The 23,755-nt window shown below is 37.6% G+C and overlaps 1 protein-coding gene across 1 annotated transcript in view; it reads left to right on the top strand.

Annotated features, from left to right (window-relative positions):
* The window catches only part of FSIP2 (fibrous sheath interacting protein 2), a 147,766-nt gene that overhangs the window by 20,900 nt on the left and 103,111 nt on the right, over positions 1–23,755 (top strand). Inside the window, 1 exon segment of the mRNA XM_027523038.1 lies at positions 15,356–15,482. Coding sequence (XP_027378839.1) covers positions 15,356–15,482 — 127 coding nt within the window.

Genomic DNA, 23,755 nt, shown 5'->3' with positions numbered 1-23,755 from the left:
CTGGAGAAGGTGTAGAGGCAAAAAGGGAACCCTTCTACACTGTTATGACAATGTAATGGTACAACCACTATGGAGAATAGTATGGAGATTCCTTAAAAAACTAAAAATAGAACTACTGTCTTTTCATATATTTTGGCCATCTGTATGCCTTTGGAGAAATGTCTGTTTAGATCTTCTGCTTATTTTTGATTGGGCTGTGTATTTTTCTGTCTGAGCTGAAGGGGCTGTTTGTAAATTTTGGAGACTAATTCCTTTTCTGTCTCATTTGCAAATATATCTCTCTTTTTGTTTATGGTTTCTTTTGCTGTGCAGAAGCTTTTAAGTTTAATTAGGTCCTTTTTTCTTTCCCTTTTTCTTTTCATTACTCTAGGAGGTGGATCAAAAAAAGATATAGTTGTAATTTATGTCAAAGAGTGTTCTGGCTATACTTTCCTCTTAAGAGTCTTATAACATTTGGCCTTACATTTAGGTCTTTGATCCATTTTGAGTTTATTTTTGTGTATGGTGTTAGTGAATATTCTAATTTCATTCTTTTATGTGTAGCAACAGAGTGCCCCAGGTTTCCTCTTAATTTTCACCTGATGACATTTACTGTGTCTCCATAAACTTTAGTCTCAATCAAATTCTGGCACTGGGCGTGCCCATTAAACATGAACATTCATGGTAGGCATGGTAATACCACAGGCTGCTTGAGGAATCTTAATGGCAGAGCAGTTTGAATTGTTGGTATTTCCAGTGCAACTATTCTAAATTGGGTTTTTGAATTATGTTTTAATATAAAAGCTTTTCAATTCATTTTTGTTTCTTAGTATAATCTATATTTTCTTTTAGATTTGACATTACCTGTATTTTTACTCAAAGTATGTGTTTGTTGCAGAGTTATCAAAAACTTAAGATAAGAGATTTATCTTAGCTTCTTTGTCAAAAATGAGTTTCAGGAGAAGGCAGTGGCACCCCACTCCAGTACTCTTGCCTGGAAAATCCCATGGATGGAGGAGCCTGGTAGGCTGCAGTCCATGGGGTCGCTAAGAGTCGGACACGACTGAGCAGCTTCACTTTGACTTTTCACTTTTATGCATTGGAGAAGGAAATGGCAACCCACTGCAGTGTTCTTGCCTGGAGAATCCCAGGGACGGGGGAGCCTGGTGGGCTGCTGTCTATGGGGTCGCACAGAGTCGGACACGACTGAAGCAACTTAGCAGCAGCAGCAGTTTACTAACTTTACTCCTTTTTTCTGTTTTTTGACCTGTTTGTCTTATCTTGATTATACATTTAATAATTCTTTAAATAAGTCATTTTAGTTTTCCAAGTTTGTTTTTCTGTTTCAGAGTTGTTTTGGTTAATCTATATTTACATTTATATTTCTATATATATTTTAAAACCATGTTGTACATGTTTGCCAGGAAATTTTGCTGAGATTTTGATGGGAATTGTATTGACTGTATAGGTCATTTTGGGCAGAATTGATCTCTTGATTATATTGGATCTTCCAACTCATGAACCAAACACCTCTATTTATTTATGTCTTCTTAATTTTTCTTATCATGTACTTATATAATTTGAAGTGTACAGCTTTTACACATATTTTGCTAGATTTATTCCTATATATTTCATAATTTATTGTAATTTGTATTTTAAATTCCAATTATTTTATGTTGGGATATAGGAAATCAATTTTTAATATTCATCTTATATCTTATATGGATAAAAACACTTACTAGCTCTATTAGTTTTATTGTAGGTGCCAACTGATGTTCGACATAATGATCATGGTTCTACAAATGATCTTGGTGCTCATTAAACATGGATGAGTTTTTAGTTCCTTCTCTTGCCTGATTGCATTGGCTAGAACCTCCAGTATAATGTTTAATAGAAGTGATTATCATGGACATTATTGTCAAATATTTATTTTGTCCTGCTTGCCTCTCTACAGAGCTATTAGGCTGCTTGACATTGCACCAGACCTTAATGATGTTTTTCATTTTGTGGTTCTTTAATTGAAATATAGTCAGTGTATAGTATTACAATGTACAATGTCAGCTTCGGGTGTATTATATAATGATTTTACACATCCATACATTATAAAATGATCACCACAATAAGTCTAGTAAACTTTGTTATACAAGCTGATTTATATTATTGACTGTATTCCAGACGCTGTATATTTTGTCCCTCTAATTCGTTAGATAACTTGAGATTTGTACCTCTTAATACCCTACATCTGCTTCCCACCAAACTCCTTTCTGGAAACCACCTGTTTCTTGTCTGTATCTGAATTTGTTAGTTTTATTTTTTAGCTTCTACATTTGATATATGTTGCATTTGTCTTAATGTGAATTATTTCACTTAGCAGAATACTTTTAGATTGTCCATGTTGTCACAAATGGCAAGATTTAGTATTTTTAATGGCTAAATAATATTCCAATGTGTGTGACCACATCTTAGTTATCCATTTGACTATGGATGAACACTTGGGTTGCTTCCTTTTCCTGGTTATTGTTAATACTACTGCAGTGAATACTTGAATGCCTGCATCTTTTGTATTAGTGTTTGTATTTCCTTTGATTAAATATCCAGAAGTGAAATTGCTGTGTCATATGGTAGCTCTATTTTTTTTTTTTTTTTTTAGGATTTTACGTACTGTTTTCTGTGGTGGCTTCTACCAGCTTATAATTTATAATCCAGACAACAGTGCCTTGAGGGTTCCATTTTCTCCTCATCCTGAAGTTCAGTTCAGTTCATTCGCTCAGTCATGTCCGACTCTGTTCAGCCCCATGGACTATAGCATGTCCACCACCAACTCCCGGAGTCTACCCAAACTCATGTCCATTGAGTTGGTGATGCCATCCAACCATGTATTCCTCTGTTGTCCTCTTCTCCTCCAGCCTTCAATCTTTCACAGCATCAGGGTCTTTTCCAATGAGTCAGCTCATCACATCAGGTGGCTAAAGTATTGGAATTTCAGCTTCAACATCAGTCCTTCCAATGAATGTTTAGGACTGATTTCCTTTAGGATGGACTAGTTAGATCTCCTTCCATTCCAAGGGACTCTCAAGCGTCTTCTCTAACACCACAGTTCAAAAGCATCAATTCTTCTGTGCTCAGCTTTCTTTATAATCCAATTCACATCCATACATGACCACTGGAAAAACCATAGCCTTGACCAGATGAACCTTTGTTGACAAAGTAATGTCTCTGCTTTTAATATGCTGTCTAGGTTGGTCATTGCTTTTCTTCCAAGGAGTAAAGGTCCTGGACGCCATCACCATCTGGACACCATCACCATCTGCAGTGATTTTGGAGTTCAGAAAAATAAAGTCAGCCACTGTTTCCACTGTTTCCCCATCTATTTGCCATGAAGTGATGGGACTGGATGGGGAAACAGTGGAAACAGTGTCAGACTTTATTTTGGGGGGCTCCAAAATTACTGCAGATGGTGACAGCAGCCATGAAATTAAGAGACGCTTACTTCTTGGAAGAAAAGTTATGACCAACCTAGATAGCATATTGAAAAGCAGAGACATTACTTTTCCAACAAAAGTCTGTCTGGTCAAGGCTATGGTTTTTCCAGTGGTCATGTGTGGATGTGAGAGTTGGACTGTGAAGAAAGCTGAGTGCCAAAGGATTGATGCTTTTGAACTGTGATGTTGGAGAAGACTCTTGAGAGTCCCTTGGACTGCAAGGAGTTCCAACCAGTCCATTCTGAAGGATATCAGCCCTGGGATTTCTTTGGAAGCAATGATGCTAAAGCTGAAACTCCAGTACTTTGGCCACCTCATGCGAAGAGTGGACTCATTGGAAAAGACTCTGATGCTGGGAGGGATTGGGGGTGGGAGGAGAAGGGGATGACAGAGGATGAGATGGCTGGATGGCATCACTGACTCGATGGACGTGAGTCTGAATGAACTCTGGGAGTTGGTGATGGACAGGGAGGCCTGGCGTGCTGCAATTCATGTGGTCGCAAAGAGTCAGACACGACTGAGTGACTGAACTGAACTGATGGGAATGGATGCCATGATCTTAGTTTTATGAATATTGGGCTTTAAACCAATTTTTTCACTGTCCACATCCTTACCATTTGTTATTAGTTGTGTTTTTAATGATAGCCATTCTGGCAGAGGTGTGGTGGTACTGATTCTGTTTTTGATTTGCATTTTCCTGAAGACTTATGATGTTGAGCATCTTTTCATGTATTTTTTGGCCATAAGTATGTTTTTTAGAAAAATGTTCATTCAAGTCCTCTGCCCATTTTTGGTTGGGTTATTTATTTATTTGTTTTTGATAAGTTATATGATTCCATTTTATATTTTGGATACTAACCTTTTATTGGGTATATCATTAACAAATATCTTCTCCCATTCAGTAAACTGCCTTTTTATTTTGCCAAGAATCTACGTGTCCAAAAAAGTTTTAGTTTTTTGCAGTCTCATTTGTTTATTTTTGCTTTTTGCCTAAAGAGCCAGATCAGACTAGTAATAATATGCTAAAATTTATGTCAAAGATCATGATACCTGTTTTCTCTAGGAGTTTTTTTATTTGAAATCTTAAACATTTAAATTCTTAATCCATTTTTAATTTGGTTTTGTATATGGTATGAGAAAGTAAATCTGTTTTTTCTTTTCCCTTTAGCTCTCCAGTTTTCCCAACACCATTTATTGAAGAAGCTATATTTTTCCTATTGTATATTTATGCCTCCTTTGTTGTACATTAATTGACCATAAAAGTGCAGGTTTATTTCTGGGCTGTCTCTTCTGTTGTAATGATATATGTGTCTGCTTCTGTGCCACCTACATACTGTTTTGATTACTGTAGCTTTGTCGTATAGTTTGAAACCAGGGATTATGATTTTGAACATCTTTCTCAAGATTATTTTGAGAAAAGACCCTCATCTATCTCAAAAACTTTTATGTTTTCATACCAATTTTAGAATTATTTGTTCTGGTTCTGTAAATGCCATTGGTATTTTAATAGGGTTTACATTAAATCTGTACATTGCCTTGGGAAATATGGTCATTTTAACAGTATTCTTCCAATTTGTGAGCATGGTATATCTTTCCAATTTTTTGTGTTGTTTTAAATTTATTTCATTAATGTCTTACAGTTTGTGATTTTAAGTCTTTTATCTCCTTTGTTAGAATTATTCCTAGGTAATGTATTCTTTTTGATGCAATTGTAAATGACATTGATCCTTAATTTCTCTTTCTGTTAGTTCATTGTTGGTTTGTAGAAATATGACTTGTGATTATTAATTTTGTATCCTGCAATCTTACTGAATTCATTTATTAGTTCTAATAAATTTGGGGGCATCTTTAGGATTTTCTGTGTATAATATCATGTCATCTGCAAACAGTTTTACATCTTCTTTTCCAAGTTGGATACAGTTCATTTCTTTACTTGTCTGACTGTTATGGCTAGGACTTCCAGTGTTCAGTTGCTGAGTTATGTCTGACTCTTTGCTTTTTCCTGAACTCTAGCTCACCAGGCTCCTCTGTCCTCCACTATCTCTTGGAGTTTGCTCTAATTCATGTCCCTTGAGTAAGTGATGCTATCAAACCATTTTATCCTCTGTTGCCCCCTTCTCCATTTGCTTTCTGTCTATACAGCCTCAAGGTCTTTTCCAGTGAGTCAGTTCTTTGCATCAAGAGGCAAAAGTATTGGAGCTTCAGCATCAGTCCTTCCAATGAATATTCAGGGTTGATTTCCTTTAGGATTGATTGTTTTGATCTCCATGCTGTCCAAGGGACTCTCAAGAGTCTTCTGTGAACAGCACCACAGTTCAAAAGCATTAAATTGTACTCAGCCTTCTTTATGGTACAATTCTCAAGTCTGTACATAACTACTGGAAAAGCCATAACTTTGACTATATGGACTTTTGTCAGCAAAGTGATACCTCTGCTTTTTGAATACTTGTCTAGATTTGCCATAGCTTTTCTTCCAAGGAGCATGTGTCTTAAATTCATGATTGCAGTCACCATCTTCAGTAATTTTAGAGCCCAAGAAAATAAAATCTGTCACTGCTTCCACTTTTTCCCCTTCTATTTGCCATGAAGTGATGGGACCAGATGCCATGTTCTTTGTTTTTTGAATGCTGTGTTTCAAGCCAGCTCACTCACCTCTTTCACCCTCATCAAGAGGCTCTTTAGTTCATCTTCACTTTCTGCCATTAAAGTGGTATCATCTTCATATCTGAGGTTGTTGATATTTCTTCCAGCAATCTTGATTCCAGCTTGTGATTCATCCAGTCTAGTGTTTTGTGTGATGTACTCTGCATTTAAGTTAAATAAGCAAGGTGACAGTATACAGTCTTGTCAAACTCCTTTCCCAATTTGGAACCAGTCAATTTTTCCATGTCCATTCTAGCTGGTGCTTCTTGACCTGCATTTAACTTTCTCAGGAGACAAGTAAGGTGGTCTGGTACTCCCACATCTATAAGAATTTTCCAGTTTGTTGTGATCCAGATAGTCAAAGGTTTTAGTGTAGTAAACGAAGCAGAAGTAGATTTTTTTTTTTTTTAACTCCCTTGCTTTCTCCATGAGCCAACAGATGTTGGCACTTTTATCTCTGGTTCCTCTACCTCTTCAAAACGACTTCCAATACTGTATTCAATAAAAGTAGTGGGATGGGGCATCCTTGTCTTATTCCTTATCTTAGAGGAAATGCTTTCAATTTTTCACCATTAACTATGATGTTGGCTGTAGGTTTATCACATATGACCTTTATTATGTTGGGGTATGCTTCCCCTGTCACCTACTTTGTGGAGAGTTTTTTGTTTTTTTTTTTTAACTTTTTGATTTATTTTTTTATTGAGGGATAAATGCTTTACAGAATTGTGTTGATTTCTGCCAAACATCAACATGAGCCAGCCATAGGAAGGTGTTTATCATAAATAGATATTGAACTTTGTCAACACCTTTTTCTACACTGATTGAGATAATTGTATGATTTCTGTTTTTCACACTGTTAATATGTATCATATTGATTTCTTTGCAGGTACTGAAACATACTTTTCAGACAAATCCCACTTGATCATGGTGTGTGATCTCAAATTCTGACTTTTAATATTTTGAGGATATTTACATCCGTGTCCACCTTTGATAATGACCTGTAATTTCCTTTTTTGAGTGGTGTTTTTGTCTTGTTTCAGGGTGATGTTGGTCTCATAGAATGAGTTTGGAAGACTCTCCCTTCCTCTTTGATATTTTGGAATTGTTTGAGAGGGATAGGTAGTAAATCTTCTTTAAATATTGGTAGTATTCTTCAGTAAAGACTTCTGGTCCTGTTGATTAAATTTCATTACTGGTAATTTCTTTTTTCATCTTTCATCTTCTTCTCAATTCAGTCTTGGGAGATTATACATTTCTAGGAATGTATATTTCTTCTAGCTTGTATATTTTATTGGGATATAATTGTTCATCATAATCTTTTATGATATTTTGTATTTTTATGATGTTGATTATAACTTCTTTTTCACTTCTAATTTTATTTGGGCCCTCTCTTTCTTGATGAGCCTGGCTAAAGATTTTTCAATTTTGTTTATCTTTTCAAAGAACCAGATCTTATCTTCATTGATATTTTACAACTTTTTTTTAGTCTTTGTTCCATTTATTCTGCTCTGATCTGTATGACTTCTTCCCTTCTACTAACTCTGAGTTTGTTTGTTCTTTTTCTAGTTCCTTTGGGTGTAGATTAGGTGGTTTATTTGAGAATTTTGTTCCCTGATATAAGCTTCTATTGCTGTAAACTTCCCTCTCAGAACTTCTTTTAAGTTCCCTCTTAGAAAAGTTGCTTCCCATAGATTTTGGATCATTGTGTTTCCATTTTCTTTTGTCTCCAGATAGTTTTAGTTTGATTTCTTCAGTGACCCGTTGGTTGTTTAGTAGCATATTGTCTAGCCTCCACATACACATATTTTTATTTTTTTACAATTTTCTCGTGGTGATTTTATTGTGCTAGGAAGAAATGCTTGATATGATTTCAGTCATCTTAAATTTATTTAGACTTGTTTTCTGGCCTAACATGTGATTGATCTGTCCTTGAGAATGTCACATGTGTACTGGAGTGTGTACTCTGTTGCTTTTTGATGCGATATTGTATATATCCACCATTTAATTTGTTGTTTAAGGCTAGTGTTTCTGTATCGATCTTCTGTCTAAATGATCTGTCAGTTAATGTAAGTGAAGTTATTATTGTCCCCTACTGTTATTGTGTTACTGTCAATTTCTCCCTTTATCTATGTTAGTATTTGCTTTGTGTACTTAGGTGCTCCTATGTTGGGTACATAGGTATTTACAATTGTTATATCTTCCTAGATCAATCCTTTCTTCATTATGTAATATCCCTCTTTGTTTTTTGTTAGAGTCTATGTTTGAAAGTCTATTTTGTCTGATAAAAGTATTGCTACCACCAATTTTGTATGGAATACTTTCTCCATCCCCTTACTTTCAGTTTGTGTGTCTTTATTTTTTTTTAATTAATTTTATTTTATTTTTAAACTTTACATAATTGTATTAGTTTTGTCAAATATCAAAATGAATCCACCACAGGTATACATGTGTTCCCCATCCTGAACCCTCCTCCCTCCTCCCTCCCCATACCATCCCTCTGGGTCGTCCCAGTGCACTAGCCCCAAGCATCCAGTATCGTGCATTGAACCTGGACTGGCATCTCGTTTCATACATGATATTTTACATGTTTCAATGCCATTCTCCCAAATCTTCCCACCCTCTCCCTCTCCCACAAAGTCCATAACACTGTTCTATATGTCAGTGTCTCTTTTGCTGTCTCGTATACAGGGTTATCGTTACCATCTTTCTAAATTCCATATATATGCGTTAGTATACTGTATTGGTGTTTTTCTTTCTGGCTTACTTCACTCTGTATAATAGGCTCCAGTTTCATCCACCTCATTAGAACTGATTCAAATGTATTCTTTTTAATGGCTGAGTAATTGTGTGTCTTTAGATCAACCTGCAGGCGGCATATGTATGGCTTATTTTTTTATATTCATTCCGCCATTCTGTCATTTGATTGAAACATTTAATCCATTTAGATATAAAGTATTGATAATTACTGATATCTATGTACTTGTTTACATTTTGTTCATTGATTTCTGGTTGTTCTATAGGTTCTTTTTCATTCATTTAATCATTTGCTCTCTTCCATTGTGATTTTATGAATATCTTTAATATTATTCTTGAGTTTGTTTCTTTTCTTTTGTGTTGTACTACATGTTTTTGGTTTGTGGTTACTGTAAAAATGTATGTGCATGCTCAGTAGCTCAGTTTTGTCTTTATGACCACAAGGACTGCAGCCTGTCAAGCTCCTCTGTCCACAGAATTCTCTAGGCAATAGTACTGGAGTGGATTGCTATTTACACTTCCAGGTGCTCTTCCCAACTCATGGGTCAAACCTGCATCTCCTGGGTCCTCTGCATTGGCAGGCAAATTCTTTACCACTGAGCAACCTGGGAAGCATAAAATGTGTGTGTGTCTGTGTGTGTGTTTAAAATCATATATATATATATATAAATATATATATATATATATATATATATATATATATATATTACATATGATTGATTTAGTTGATTATCTCTTAGATTCAAATACTTCCTAACAACCCTACAGTTTTATTCTCCTCTCCATTTTTAATGTTTTTACATATTATATTTTAAATATTTTGGGGCATCCCTTAACTACCTTTTGTGCATCCCTTAACTACTCAACTACACTCACAGTCAAGTGTAACTCAGTCTCTTGTCAGGGCACTGCTCCTTTCTCCTGGCTCCTGGTGTGCACAAGGTTTTGTTTGTGCCCTCCAAGAGTCTGTTTCCCCAGTCCCGTGGAAGTTCTGTAATCAAATCCCACTGGCCTCCAAAGTCAAATTCCCTAGGGGTTCTGAGTTCCTTTGTTGGACCCCCAGCTTGGGCTTCCCTAGTAGCTCAGTTGGTAAAGAATCTGCCTGCAATGCAGGAGAACCACGTTTAAGCCCTGGGTTGGGAAGATCCCCTGAAGAAGGAAATGGCAACCCACTCCAGTACTTGTGCCTGGAGAACTTCATGGACAGAGGAGCCTGATAGGCTACAGTCCGTGGGATCACAGAGTTGGATACGGCCATGCAACCAATTTTCATTTTGACTTTACTTACTGTGGATATGATTTTACTACTTTTGTGTTTTAACTTTCCTACTAGTTTTATAAGTGCTTGATCCACTGCCTTTACTGTGTGTGTGCCTTTACCAATGAGATTTTTCCTTTTGTGTTTTCCATATTTCTAGTTGTGCTCTTTTCTGCTTAGAGCAGTCCTTTTCAGGTTTCTTATAAAACTTTTCAGTGGTCTTTTCAGTTCAGTTCAGTCCAGTTCAGTCATTCAGTCATGTCTGACTCTTTGCGACCCCATGAATTGCAGCACGCCAGGCCTCCCTGTCCATCACCAACTCCCAGAGTTTACACAAACTCATGTCCATTGAGTCCGTGATGCCATCTAACTATTTTGTCCTCTGTTGTCCCCTTCTCCTCTTGCCTTCAATCTTTCCCAACATCAGGATCTTTTCAAATGAGTCAGCTCTTCACATCAAGTGGCCAAAATATTGGAATTTCAGCTTCAACATCAGTTCTTCCAGTAAACACTCAGGACTGATCTCCAGTCCCCTACAATGAAAAGGACTTTTTTTTTTTTTTTTTTGAGTGTTAGTTCTAAAAGTTCTTGTAGGTCTTCATAGAACCATTCAACTTCAGCTTCTTCAGCATTCCTGGCCGGATTACTGTGATATTGAATGGTTTGCCTTGGAAATGAACAGAGATCATTCTGTCATTTTTGAGATTGCATTCAGGTACTGCATTTCAGACTCTTTTGTTGACTATGATGGCTACTCCATTTCTTCTAAGGGATTCTGGCCACAGACGTAGATATAATGGTCATCTGGTTAAATTCACCCATTCCAGTCCATCTTAGTTCGCTGATTCCTAGAATGTCGACGTTCACTCTTGCCGTCTCCTGTTTGACCACTTCCATTTTGACTTGATTCATGGACCTAACATTACAGGTTCCTATGCAATATTGCTCTTTACAGCATCGGACCTTACTTCTATCACCAGTCACATCCACAACTGGATGTGTTTTTGCTTTAGCTCCATCCCTTCATTCTTTCTGGAGTTACTTCTCCACTGATCTCCAGTAGCATATTGGGTACCTAACTACAAAATTCATGGGCTGACCTTCAAATTTGAATGACAGCCTTGGCAAATATTCTTAGTTGTAACTTTTCCTTTTGTCACTTTGAAATATTGTATCACTCTTTTCTGGAGTGCAAAATTTCTGCTGAAAAGTTAGCTCAGAGTCTTATGGATACATAACTATTTGCTTTTCCCCTGCTGCTTTCAAGATTCCTTCTCTTCTTTACTTTTTGCCAAAAATTGGTGTGAACCTCTTTGGTTGATCTTGATTGTGATTCTTTGTGCTCCGTGGACATGGATGGCTGTTTTCTTTCCCACTTTAGACAAGTTTTCATCTATTTTTTCTTCATTTAAGTCCTCAGCCACTTTCCTTCTCTCTTCTCCTCCTTCTGTGACCATTGTAATGCAAATTATGGTATGATTGATGTCTAGAATTGTCTTAAACTCATTTTGTTTGACTTTTATGTCTTTTTTTCAGTTAGGCTTAGGTAATTCGGACTACTTTGTCTTCCAGTTCACTGATCCCTTCCTCTGTATCAGCTAATTTGTTGACTCCTTCTAGTGTTTTGTTTGTTTGTTTTGTTTTTTTAGCTATTTTATTAGTTCCGTTTGATTCCTCTCTATGTTCTAATGCTTGTTAAACTTCTCACTGGTTCATCCATCTTCTTCTGTGTTCCTTGAGCATCTTATGCCCATAATCTTGAACTCTTTTATTAGGTAGATTGCTTGTCTCCCCTTATTTAGTTATTTTCTGAAGTTTTATGTTTGGAACATATTTCTCTCATTTTGCCTAATTCTTTTTGTTTATTTCTATGTATTAGATACATTGGTTACATTTTCAAGTCCTGAAGATGTGGACTTATGTGGGGTATATCCTTTGAGACCCAGCATCTCCTCTGGTCATGAGAATTACGTGCTCGAAAGGTGTCCCATATCAGATCTACATGGCCTGGTTGACTGCCAAGTGCTGCCTCACGTGATGGCTGCCTGCCCACTGGTGGACAGAGCTGGGTCCTGGTGCAGCTGGTTGAAAGGTCCAAGGGTCCCATGCCTCAGCCAGCTGGTAGACAGTGTATATCCTAGTAAGACTGGCTGTGGGACCTCTGGTGAATGGAGCAAGGACCAGGCCCCTGTTGCAAGATGATGGGTCCCAATGAGGCTGGGTGTATAGCCCAGATGGGTCCCAGGACTGTTGCCAGCTCCCTTGTGAGCAGGTCATCCCTTAGTGCTAACAACCTAAAAGGAGGACTCCAAAATGGTACTTGCCATCCTTGTAGTAAAACAGGCCTCCAAAAGTGGCTGCCACCCTCATCCCCATCCCCAAAGGGAATGCCAGTTGCCTCCTGTCTCTCCAAGAATCTCTCCAAGATGAACAAGCTGGTCTGATGCTTCTTTCATCTTACTGCCTCTGCAGTGGGCCTCAGAACATATATTTGCATGTGCCTTTTTAGAGCAAAGTCATTATTTCCTACCACCCTCTGGTTCTTCCATATGTAAGCCCTGCTAACTTCCAAAGCCAGATATTCTTGAGGTTTGTCTTCTTGGTGCAGGACCTTTCTGGTTGGGAAGCCTAATGTTGAGCTTGGACCTTTTTCTCCTTGGGAAGAACCTTTGCAGTTGTGATTATCCTGTTGTTTATGGGCCACTGACCCCAAGGTGAGGCTCTAGACTATATTACATCTCTTTGTCTCCTACCCATCTCATTGTGGCTACTTCTTTCTGTCTTTAGTTATTAAAGTGTTTTCTGCTAGTCTTCCTGTCATTCTCTTAGTTACCCTGAAAATAGTTTTAATTTTGGTGTGTCTATGATCAAGGAAGGAAGCCTGGGGTCTCCCTTCTCTACCATCTTAGCCACATTCCCTAATTTTGCTTTTTTTTTTTTTTCCCCTCAGTGTTTCTCTTTGGATGGTTTCTTTTTCTGAATATATATTAATATCTTCCCCTTCAATGTGAACTCTACCATTAATGCACCAAATGCATTGCTTACCTCACACATTTAAAATTGACTGGGCACTGTTTATATCTTCTGTGTCTCTTGTTTATCTTATAAATATTTGGAATTCAGTTATTTTATGCTTTTAATTCAAGTGTAGTTAGTTTATAATGATGTATTAGTTCTATGTGTATAGAAGTGATTCAGTTGTATATATATATATATATATATATATATATATATATTCATGTGTATATATAAAGTCTTTTCCAAATTCTTTTCCACTATAGATAATAAGAAAATACTGAATATAGTTCCCTGTGCTATGCAGTAGGTCCTTTTTTACTTATTTTATACATAGAAGTGTGTATATGTTAATATCAAACTCTTAATTTGTCTCTCTACCCATTGCCTGCTACCCTCTTTGGCAGTCTTCAATTTTTTTTCTCTGCCTGTGAGTCTATTTCTGCTTTGTAAATAAGTTCATCTGCATTATTTTTCAGATCTCACATATAAGTGATATATATATATTTGTCTCTGACTTATTTCACTTAGTATGATAATCTCTAGTTCCATCCATGTTGCTGCAAGTAGCATTGTCATTCTTTATATGGCTGAGTAATATTCCATTGTGTGTGTATACACACATATTGTATCCTCTTTATCCATTCACCTGTCAATGGACATTTACATTACTTCCTTGTTTTGGCTATTATAAATAGTGCTGCAGTGAATGTTGAAGTGAGTGCATCTTTGTGAATTAGTTTTCTCTATATATATGCCCAAGAATAGGATTGCAGGATCATATGGTAACTCTATTTTCAGCTTATTTATTTCAGTGTTATCATTAAGTCTAACATCTGTATCATTTCTGGGTTATTTTTGATTGATTACTCTCTTTATGGGTCATATTTCTGTGCTTCTTTATATGCTCGGTATTCCTTGATTGGATGCCAAATATTGTGAACTTTTTATTGTGTGTGCTGAGTATTTTCATCTTTATATAATACTCCTTAGCTCTTTTTTCTTGGATGTAGATAGGTTATTTGGAAATAAGTCTTGCTTTTTAATATTTGTTAGATGGGAATAGAACCACATTGAATCTGGGACAGGTTATTCATCACTGCAGAAGCAAGACCCATTTTAGTACTCTACTCAATGCTCTATGACTTAATGAATTTTTTCTGGGTAGCCTCATGAGAATAAGTATCATAGATTGGTACCAGATATTTTTTCCTTGATTCATTTGGGATGGGCCTGTCTTTGGTCTTAGGTGAAGTGAAGTCGCTCAGTCGTGTCCGTCTCTTTGTGACCCCATGGACTGTAGTCTACCAGGCTCCTCAGTCCATGGTATTTTCCAGGCAAGAGTACTGGAGTGGGTTGCCATTTCCTTCTCCAGGGGATCTTCCCAACCCAGGGATTGAACCTGGGTCTCCCACATTGCAGTCAGACGCTTTACCATCTGAGCCACCAGGGAAGCCCTTGGTCTTGGGTAGTTTCTCACATAGAAGTCCTATAAGTACTAATCCATTATCTTGCTGACTACTCCTCTAGGGAATTCTCTGAGGATTACTGGGGCTCTTTCTCTGTGCAGCTGTCTCTTTTCTGGTATATCCAGTGTCAATATTAGTCCAGAGATAGACAAAAAGAAGCCAGATTTCATGTACGATATTCTGTTTATATGTGTTTGACCTGACATTTGGTAAAGGAATTGTCCAACTGAAGATGATTTAGAAATTGCCTAAAATCACAGGAGAGCAATACATTGAGAAGATGTCTGATCTGAAACTGGATACCCTGAAGGTGTGCAATGAGAAAAACTGCATCTAAGGGTTAAATGGTTTCCCTGGTGGCTCAGAGGTTAAAGCATCTGCCTCCAATGTGGGAGACCTGGGTTCGATCCCTGGGTTGGGAAGATCCCCTGGAGAAGGAAATGGTAACCCACTCCAGTACTCTTGCCTGGAGAATCCCATGGACCAAGAAGCCTGGTAGGCTACAGTCCATGGGGTCGCAAAGAGTTGGACATGACTGAGCGACTTCACATTCAAGGGTTAAATATATTCTTCCTGTTTGACAACATATGGAAATTTACCCATTACCACCCTCCCAAATTTATGTTCAGAATAACCTTACAAGTCACAGGACAGGAATGACTGCTGATTTCCAACAGACTGTAACATTTTAAATATTTATTTGTATCTTTAAACAGCAAGTTGAAGTTAACCAATATACTTGTTTGATATTTTAGAAACAAGCTCTTCTAGAGAAAAAAATGGCTTATCATTTACAAAAAATGCAAGAAAGTGGCATTAAAAAGGAAGATATGAGGAAAAATACAAATGATTACGGAGAACAAGATGGACTACATTATGAATGTGAGAATATTAATATCTAATGTAGCTATGTAGAAAGTGCTTGACTATATATTTATGTAAAAAATTCTTTTGCAAAACAATTGCTCATGCTTGCTATCTGCTTTGTACCAGGGCAGGATTCTAGGAATTTCCCTATCACAGTTCAAGTTGAAATGTAGACATATATATATATATATATATATAAATTAAACAAACTAAAATAGCCTTATCAAGTGATTCAGCAGAGAGTCATGCCTAGACTGCAGTTCTAGTCAACTTCCTTATACTTATATATTTTGTGCTCAGTTCAGTTTAGTCACTCAGCCATGTCCATTTCTTTGCGAACCCATGGACTACAGCATGCCAGGCTTCCCTGTCCATCACCAGCTCCCAGAGCTTACTCAAACTCATGTCCATTGAGTCAGTGATGCCATTCAAACATTTCATCCTCTGTCATCCCCTTCTCCTCCCACCTTCAATCTTTACTAGGATCAGGGTCTTTTCCAAGGAGTTAGTTCTTTGCATCAGGTGGCCAAAGTATTGGAGTTTTCAGCTTCAGCATCCATCCTTCCAATGAATATTCAGGACTGACTTCCTTTAGAATACACTGGTTGGAGCTCCTTGCAGTCCAAGGGACTCTCACAAGTCTACTCCAACACCAAAGTTCAGAAGCATCAATTTTTCAATGCTCAGCTGTCTTCACAGTCCAACTCTCACATCCATACATGACTACTGGAAAAACCATAGCCTTGACTAGACAGAACTTTGTTGGCAAAGTAATGTCTCTGCTTTTTAATATGCTGTCTAGGTTGGTCATAGATTTCCTTCCAAGGAGCAAGCATCTTTTAACTTCGTAGCTGCAGCCACCATCTGCAGTGGTTTTGGAGCCCCCCAAAAATAGTCTTTCACTGTTTCCATTGTTTCCCCATCTATTGGCCATGAAGTGATGCCATGATCTTGGTTTTCAGAATGTTGAGTTTTAAGCCAACTTTTTCACTCTCCTCTTTCACTTTTATCAAGAGGCTCTTTAGTTTTTCTTCACTTTCTGCCATAAGCGTGGTGTCATGTGCATATCTGAGGTTATTGATATTCCTCCTGGCAATCTTGATTCTAGCTTGTGCTTTATCCAGCCTGGCTTTTTGCATGATGTATTCTGCAAATAAGTTAAATAAGCAGAGTGCCAGTATGTAGCCTTGACATACTCCTTACCAGATTTGGAACCAATCTTTTGTTCCATGTCCAGTTCTAACTGTTGTTCTTGACAGGCACACAGATTTATTAGGAGGCAGGTCAGGTGGTCTGTTATTTTCATTTCATTAACAATTTTCCACCATTTGTCGTGATCCACACAGTCAAAGGCTTTGGCATAGTCATTAAGCATAAATAGATGTTTTCCTGGAACCCTCTTGCTTTTCCGAGGATCCAACAGATTTAGTCTCTGTTTCCTCTGCCTTTTCTAAATCCAGCTTGAACATCTGGAAGTTCATGGTTCATGTATTGTTGAAGCCTGGCTTGGAGAATTTTGAACATTACTTTACTAGTGTGTGAGATGAGTGCAATTGTGTAGTAGTTTGAGCATATTTTGGCATTGCCTTTCTTTGGGATTGGAATGAAAATTGACCTTTTCCAGTCCTGTGGCCACTGCTGATTTTTCCAAATTTGCTGGCATATTGAGTGCAGCCCTTTCATAGCATCTTCTTTCAGGATTTGAACTAGCTCAACTGAATTCCATCACCTCCACTAGCTTTGTTCATACTAATGTTTCCTAAGGCCCACTTGACTTCACATTCCAGGATGTCTGGCTCTAGGTGATTGATTACACCATTGTGGTTATCTGGGTCATGAAGATCCTTTTTGTATAGTTCTTCTGTGTATTGTTGCAGCCTCTTCTTAATATCTTCTGCTTCTGTTAGGTCCATACCATTTCTGTTCTTTATTATGCCCATATTTGCATGAAATGATCCTTTAGTATCTATAATTTTCTTGTAGAGATTTCTATTCTTTCCTGTTCTATTGTTTTCCTCTATTTTTTTTGCATTGATTGCTGAGGAAGTCTTTCTTATCTCTCCTTACTATTCTTTGGAACTCTGCATTCAAATGGCTATATCTTTCCTTTTGTCCTTTGCCTTTCACTTCTCTTTTTTTCTCAGCTGTTTGTAAGGCCTCTTCAGACAACCATTTTCCCTGTTTGCATTTCTTTTTCTTTGGGATGGTCTTGATCACTGCCTCCTGTACAGTGTTATGAACCTCCGTCCATAGTTCTTCAAGCACTCTATCAGATCAATCCCTTGAGTCTTTGTCATTTCCACTGTATAATCATAAGGGATTTGATTTAGGTCATACCTGAATAGTCTGGTATTTTCCCCTACTGTCTCCAGTTTACTTCGGAATTTGGCAGTAGGGAGTTCGTGATCTGAGCCAGCTCCCGGTCTTATTTTTTCTGACTGTATAGAGTTTCTCCATCTTTGACTGTAAAGAATATAATCAATCTGATGGGCCCCGCCCATTAGAACAAGACCTAGTTTCCTCCTCAGTCATTCTCTCCTTTCAGGAAGCTTCCATAAGCCTGTTATCCATCAGAGGTCAGACAGAATGAAAACCACAATCACAGGAAACAAACCAAACTGATCACATGGATCACAGCCTTGTCTGACTCAATTGAAATTATGAGTATGCTGTGTAGGGCCACTTAGGACAGACTGGTCATGTTGGAGAGTTCTGACAAAAAGTAGTCCACTGGAGAAGGGAAGGGAGAAGGCAATGGCACCCTACTCCAGTACTGTTGCCAGGAAAATCCCATGGATGAAGGAGCCTGGTGGGCTGTAGTCCATGGGGTTGCTAAGAGTCAGACATGACTGAGTGACTTCACTTTCACTTTCCACTTTCATGCATTGGAGAAGGAAATGGCAACCCACTCCAGTGTTCTTGCCTGGAGAATTCCATGGACAGAGAACCCTGGTAGGCTGCAGTCCGTGGGGTCGCACAGAGTCGGACACGACTGAAGCGACTTGGCAGCAGGCAGGAGAAGGGAATGGCAAACTACTTCAGTATTCTTGCCTTGAGAATCCCATGAACTGTGTGAAAAGGCGAAAAGATAGGACACTAATGATAAACTCCCCAGGTCGGTAGGTGCCCAATATGCTACTAGAGATTGGTGAAGAAATAACTCCAGAATGAAGAGACGGAGCCAAAGCAAAAACAGCAACCACTGGTGATGGAAGTACACTTCGATGCTGTAAAGAGCAATATTTCATAGGAACCTGTAATATTTTGTGCCACTGAAATTAAAATATGTAAATAATTGCTATTACCTACCAACATGATGTTCTACTGTTTTGTCAGCCATAAAGAATAGACAGTACCAGAAAAAAAAAAAAAAAGATGAAGGAAAGGAGGAAGTAGAAAAAGAGGGAAAGGAAGAAAAAGGAAAAAACAAAGAAAATTTAAAGGAAGGACTTCAGGTCATTACTTTGTTATGCCCAATATCTACCAGCTTCCTCTTATTTCTAACATTATAAGACTATAGAAGTATTTGTTAAAATTAATGATATTAAAATTTCTTGGACAGAATAAAAGTATGTAGGTTTTTGTAAATTATCTGTGAGTATATGTATCAGGGAAAAACATAATAATCTTCCATAAGTTATCACAGCACGCCATCAATCCTGTCTCTGTCCCATCAATGCTGTTTCTTGGTGAGAGTCTCCCTTTGTCTGTCCAGTAGATTCCTAACTAGTCTCCATTGGCTCTTATTTTTACCTGCCTCAAATCCATTTTTTATGCTGTTACATAATTATATGTAAAGGTCTGCTCTGATAGTTTCTTCTCCTGGCCCCCAAACTTAAAGATTTCCATTAACTCTTAAATGAAGCTCAGACTTCTTAAGCAACCATTCATCACCATTGAGGGTCAAACTTAAACCTAACTTTACTTCACATTACCTCCTTGAAGAAGGTGGATATGATCTAGGAGGTGATATGCACCCAAACGGGAGCCAAACTGCTGAAGTTCAAGTCCTGCTTTATCATTTTATAGCCTTTAAATAGGTTATACAAATTATTTAACATCTTTGAATCAGTTTGATCATCTGAGAAGATAATACTTCTAAATTCCATAAAGAGCCCAAAAGTTCTAGCCCTTAGCAAGCATTTAGTTAATTGTCTAATCTAATGAGACTACTGACCTTTCCTAAAACACAAGTTACCATTTATACTTCTGTGCTGCTCTTTATCCAGGTGTCTAGCCTGGAATGCCATGTTTACTGTTCATCTATTCAAATCCTACAATTCTTTAAATCTTCACAATAAATGACACAATAAAAAATCTTTCTTGATGTCTGTAATTGGAAGATACCTCTCCTTTGAACTCTCTAATACTTTGTGCTATTCTTAATCCATGTATTCCATATTTCCCACCATCTTAATTACCCCTAATATTGAAACTCCCACCTTTGTGTTTCACAGAGTACTAAGTACTGTGTGTGTGCATGTGTGTCTGTGTGTGTGTGTGTGTGTCTGTGAATGTGGTCAAGAATACATTTTAAACAAATTGTTACGTCAAATCTCCTCTTTTGAGGAAGTAGTATATAAATTATTTTATCTAGGTGACAAATTGAGTTATAGCTCTATAGTGATGTTGTCATCTTCCAAATAGCTTCCAGAGGGACAGAGAGAATAAGAAAGGAAAGGAATATTGGGTGAACCTGGTCTAGTTAGAGGAAAGATCACTCTCATATGTGACAATTTTACTGAAAAAACATTGAGCACACATGCTATGAAGTTCCTTTGTCCTCCTAATTGGTTAGAAGCACGAATTATAATTTCCTTTTTTATAGAGAAGGAATATGTATATGGTTACTTATGCTAATTTGTGAGGCACATTCAAGAGTTGCAGTTGTCACTGTGGGCTAGTGGGTCTCCAGCCAGTAGTTCTATTGGTATCCCATCTCTATAAAAAAGAAATAGTATCATCCACCTCATTAGAACTGATTCAAATGGATTCTTCTTAATGGCTGAGTAATACTCCATTGTGTATATGTACCACAGCTTTCTTATCCATTCATCTGCTGATGGACATCTAGGTTGCTTCCATGTCCTGGCTATTATAAACAGTGCTACAATTGGACACTGTGGGAGAGGGAGAGGGTGGGATGATTTGGGAGAATGGCATTGAAATATGTATAATATCATATATGAAACGAGTCGCCAGTCCAGGTTCGATGCACGATACTGGATGCTTGGGGCTGGTGCACTGGGACGACCCAGAGGGATGGTATGGGGAGGGAGGAAGGAGGAGGGTTCAGGATGGGGAACACATGTATACCTGAGGCAGATTCATTTCGATATTTGGCAAAACCAATGCAGTATTGTAAAGTTAAAACAAAATTAAAAAAATAGAAAAAAAGGAAATAGTAAATTATAGTTAATAAACCAGATACAGCTTTTCTGTCAGAAGAAAATTCTGTCCCTTCAAATATATATTTTAACCTTAAGGGATAATATTTGAAGAGTAATTCCATTTCACATTTCTTCTTGTTCTCCAATACCTCCCCAAAATGCTGAATATAATTAGCATGTAGGCTCACTTCCTATTATGGTATGATAAGAGAGTCTATCTTGGGTAATTCTGTCATCACTACTATTAAAAATAAATGTTTTGTTGCATTTTAAAGCTATTTATCCAAAGAAGAAAAAGAAGAAGAATGATGACATAAAGGTAGTTTATGCTGTTGCTGACCAGAAACCAAACAGAGGAGCAGATGGTAATTTAATATTATAATAAGAAATATTAAATAGTATTTTTAGGGAAGACTAAATTTGGATGACTTTTTTTTTTTTTTTTTTTGGCTTAAATGCAGACAATTCCTCTATTCCTTTTTGTCAAATGACAAAATTTGGGTGATGCTTACAAGCAATAATACAACTCTATTGCTTCCAGAATTTTATCTCTAATTGCTAATTTAGTATTCTGGCCTTATATCATCATTTTAGAGAAATTAAATGGTCTATTGCTGCTGAATGAACAGTATATGAAACAAAAAATTGCAAGATAATTTTTATATTGCTCAAAATGATTTTTGAAAATTCTGAAGTGGATCAGAAATTAAGTACATTAATTCAGTCCATCATGGACTCCATATCACTTTATTATTTCTATCATTCTGTGTCACTTCATGTTGTATGTTAGAATTAGACCAGGAACCCAAATAACAGCATAAATATCCTCCAAGTAATACACTATCAAAACTATAAGACTGTTTTAAATTGAGCAATATGAATTCTTCTCCAATATTAAATTTCCAAAGAAAAATTTAGTATAAAAATTAAATCCATTTGTATTTATCAGTTAAATTCTAAGTAAAAAGTTTAAAATCTTTCTTATCCGAGGGTGTAATTTGATTACTCTCATAAAGTCTCTAGGATGAAACAGGATTGAGCTAAGGCTGTCTTCCACTCAGAACTACTGTAGTTTACTTAATTCAGCTCTAAACTTTGTGGGCACCATTTGTAACCCATTTGTAACATTTGTAACCCAGTTCAGTTCAGTCACTTAGGCATGTCCGACTCTTTGCAACCCCATGAATCACAGCATGCCAGGCCTCCCTGTCCATCACCAACTCCCGGAGTTCACTCAGACTCAACGTCCATCGAGTCAGTGATGCCATCCAGCCATCTCATCCTCTGTCATCCCCTTCTCCTCCTGCCCCCAATCCCTCCCAGCGTCAGAGTCTTTTCCAATGAGTCAGTTCTTCTCATGAGGTGGCCAAAGTACTGGAGTTTCAGCTTTAGCATCATTCCTCCCATGTGGGTCCCAAAAAGTTTTTTTTGTTGTTGTTGTGTTTTTTTTCTTTAATAAAACACCAAGTAATTACTTACAACATATACAATTATGACAACACAAGCCACATATCCACTAAATAGAGACAATAAAACTAAATTCTCAGTTTCTGAAGCAGTTATCCTATGCAGAATGGTTTTCTAAAACTCTAGTGTTTAATGAAGGTCAGAATTGTCTTAGAAAAGAAAGTCATTTAGTCATGTCCGACTCTCTGTGATCCAATGGACTGTAGCCCACCAGGCTCCTCTGTTCATGGAATTATCCAGGCAAGAATACTGGAGTGGGTTGCTATTTACTTCTCACTGATGTCAAAATCAGTGCCTCTTGAGAAACCTATATGCAGGTCATGAAGCAACAGTTAGAACTGGACATGGAACAACAGACTGGTTCCAAATAGGAAAAGGAGTACGTCAAGGCCGTATATTGTCACCCTGCTTATTTAACTTATATGCAGAGTACATCATGAGAAATGCTGGACTGGAAGAAGTACAAGCTGGAATCAAGATTGCCAGGAGAAATATCAATAACCTCAGATATGCAGATGACACCACCCTTGAGGCAAAAAGTGAAGAAGACCTAAAAAGCCTCTTGATGAAAATGAAAGAGGAGAGTGAAAAAGTTGGCTTAAAGCTCAACATTTAGAAAACGAAGATCGTGGCATCTTGTCCCATCACTTCATGGGAAATAGATGGGGAAACAATGGAAACAGTGTCAGACTTTATTTTTCTGGGCTCCAAAATCACTGCAGGTGGTGATTGCAGCCATGAAATTAAAATACGCTTATTCCTTGGAAGGAAAGTTATGACCAACCTAGATAGCCTATTGAAAAGCAGAGACATTACTTTGCCAACAAAGGTCTGTCTAGTCAAGGCTATGGTTTTTCCTGTGGTCATGTGTGGATGTGAGAGTTGGACTGTGAAGACAGCCGAACACTGAAGAATTGATGCTTTTGAACTGTGGTGTTGGAGAAGACTCTTGAGAGTCCCTTGGGCTGCAAGGACATCCAACCAGTCCATTCCAAAGGAGATCAGTCCTTGGTGTTCTTTGGAAGGAATGATGCTAAAGCTGAAACTCCAGTACTTTGGCCACCTCATGTGAAGAGTTGACTCATTGGAGAAAACTCTGATGCTGGGAGGGATTGGGGGCAGGAGGAGAAGGGGATGACAGAGGATGAGATGGCTGGATGGCATCACCGATTCGATGGACGTGAGTTTGAGTGAACTCCGGGAGTTGGTGATTGACAGGAAGGCCTGGTGTGCTGCAATTCATGGGGTCGAAAAGAATCAGACACGACTGAGCGACTGAACTGAACTGAACTGATGTCAAAATATCTCAGTGATATTGGAGGAAAGAATGGTAAATGGAAAGTACTATTTTAAGCCTCACCAGGTTACCAGTCTATCTGTGACGGTTCTCCAGGTATCAAAATTATAAATTTAATTAAGTATAACTGAAAG

Source organism: Bos indicus x Bos taurus, chromosome 2 (assembly GCF_003369695.1).
Source record: "Bos indicus x Bos taurus breed Angus x Brahman F1 hybrid chromosome 2, Bos_hybrid_MaternalHap_v2.0, whole genome shotgun sequence".
In the NCBI taxonomy this organism is placed as follows: domain Eukaryota; kingdom Metazoa; phylum Chordata; class Mammalia; order Artiodactyla; family Bovidae; genus Bos; species Bos indicus x Bos taurus.
The sequence above is the reverse complement of the archived record's forward strand: the minus strand, read 5'-3'. Positions and strand labels throughout refer to the sequence as shown.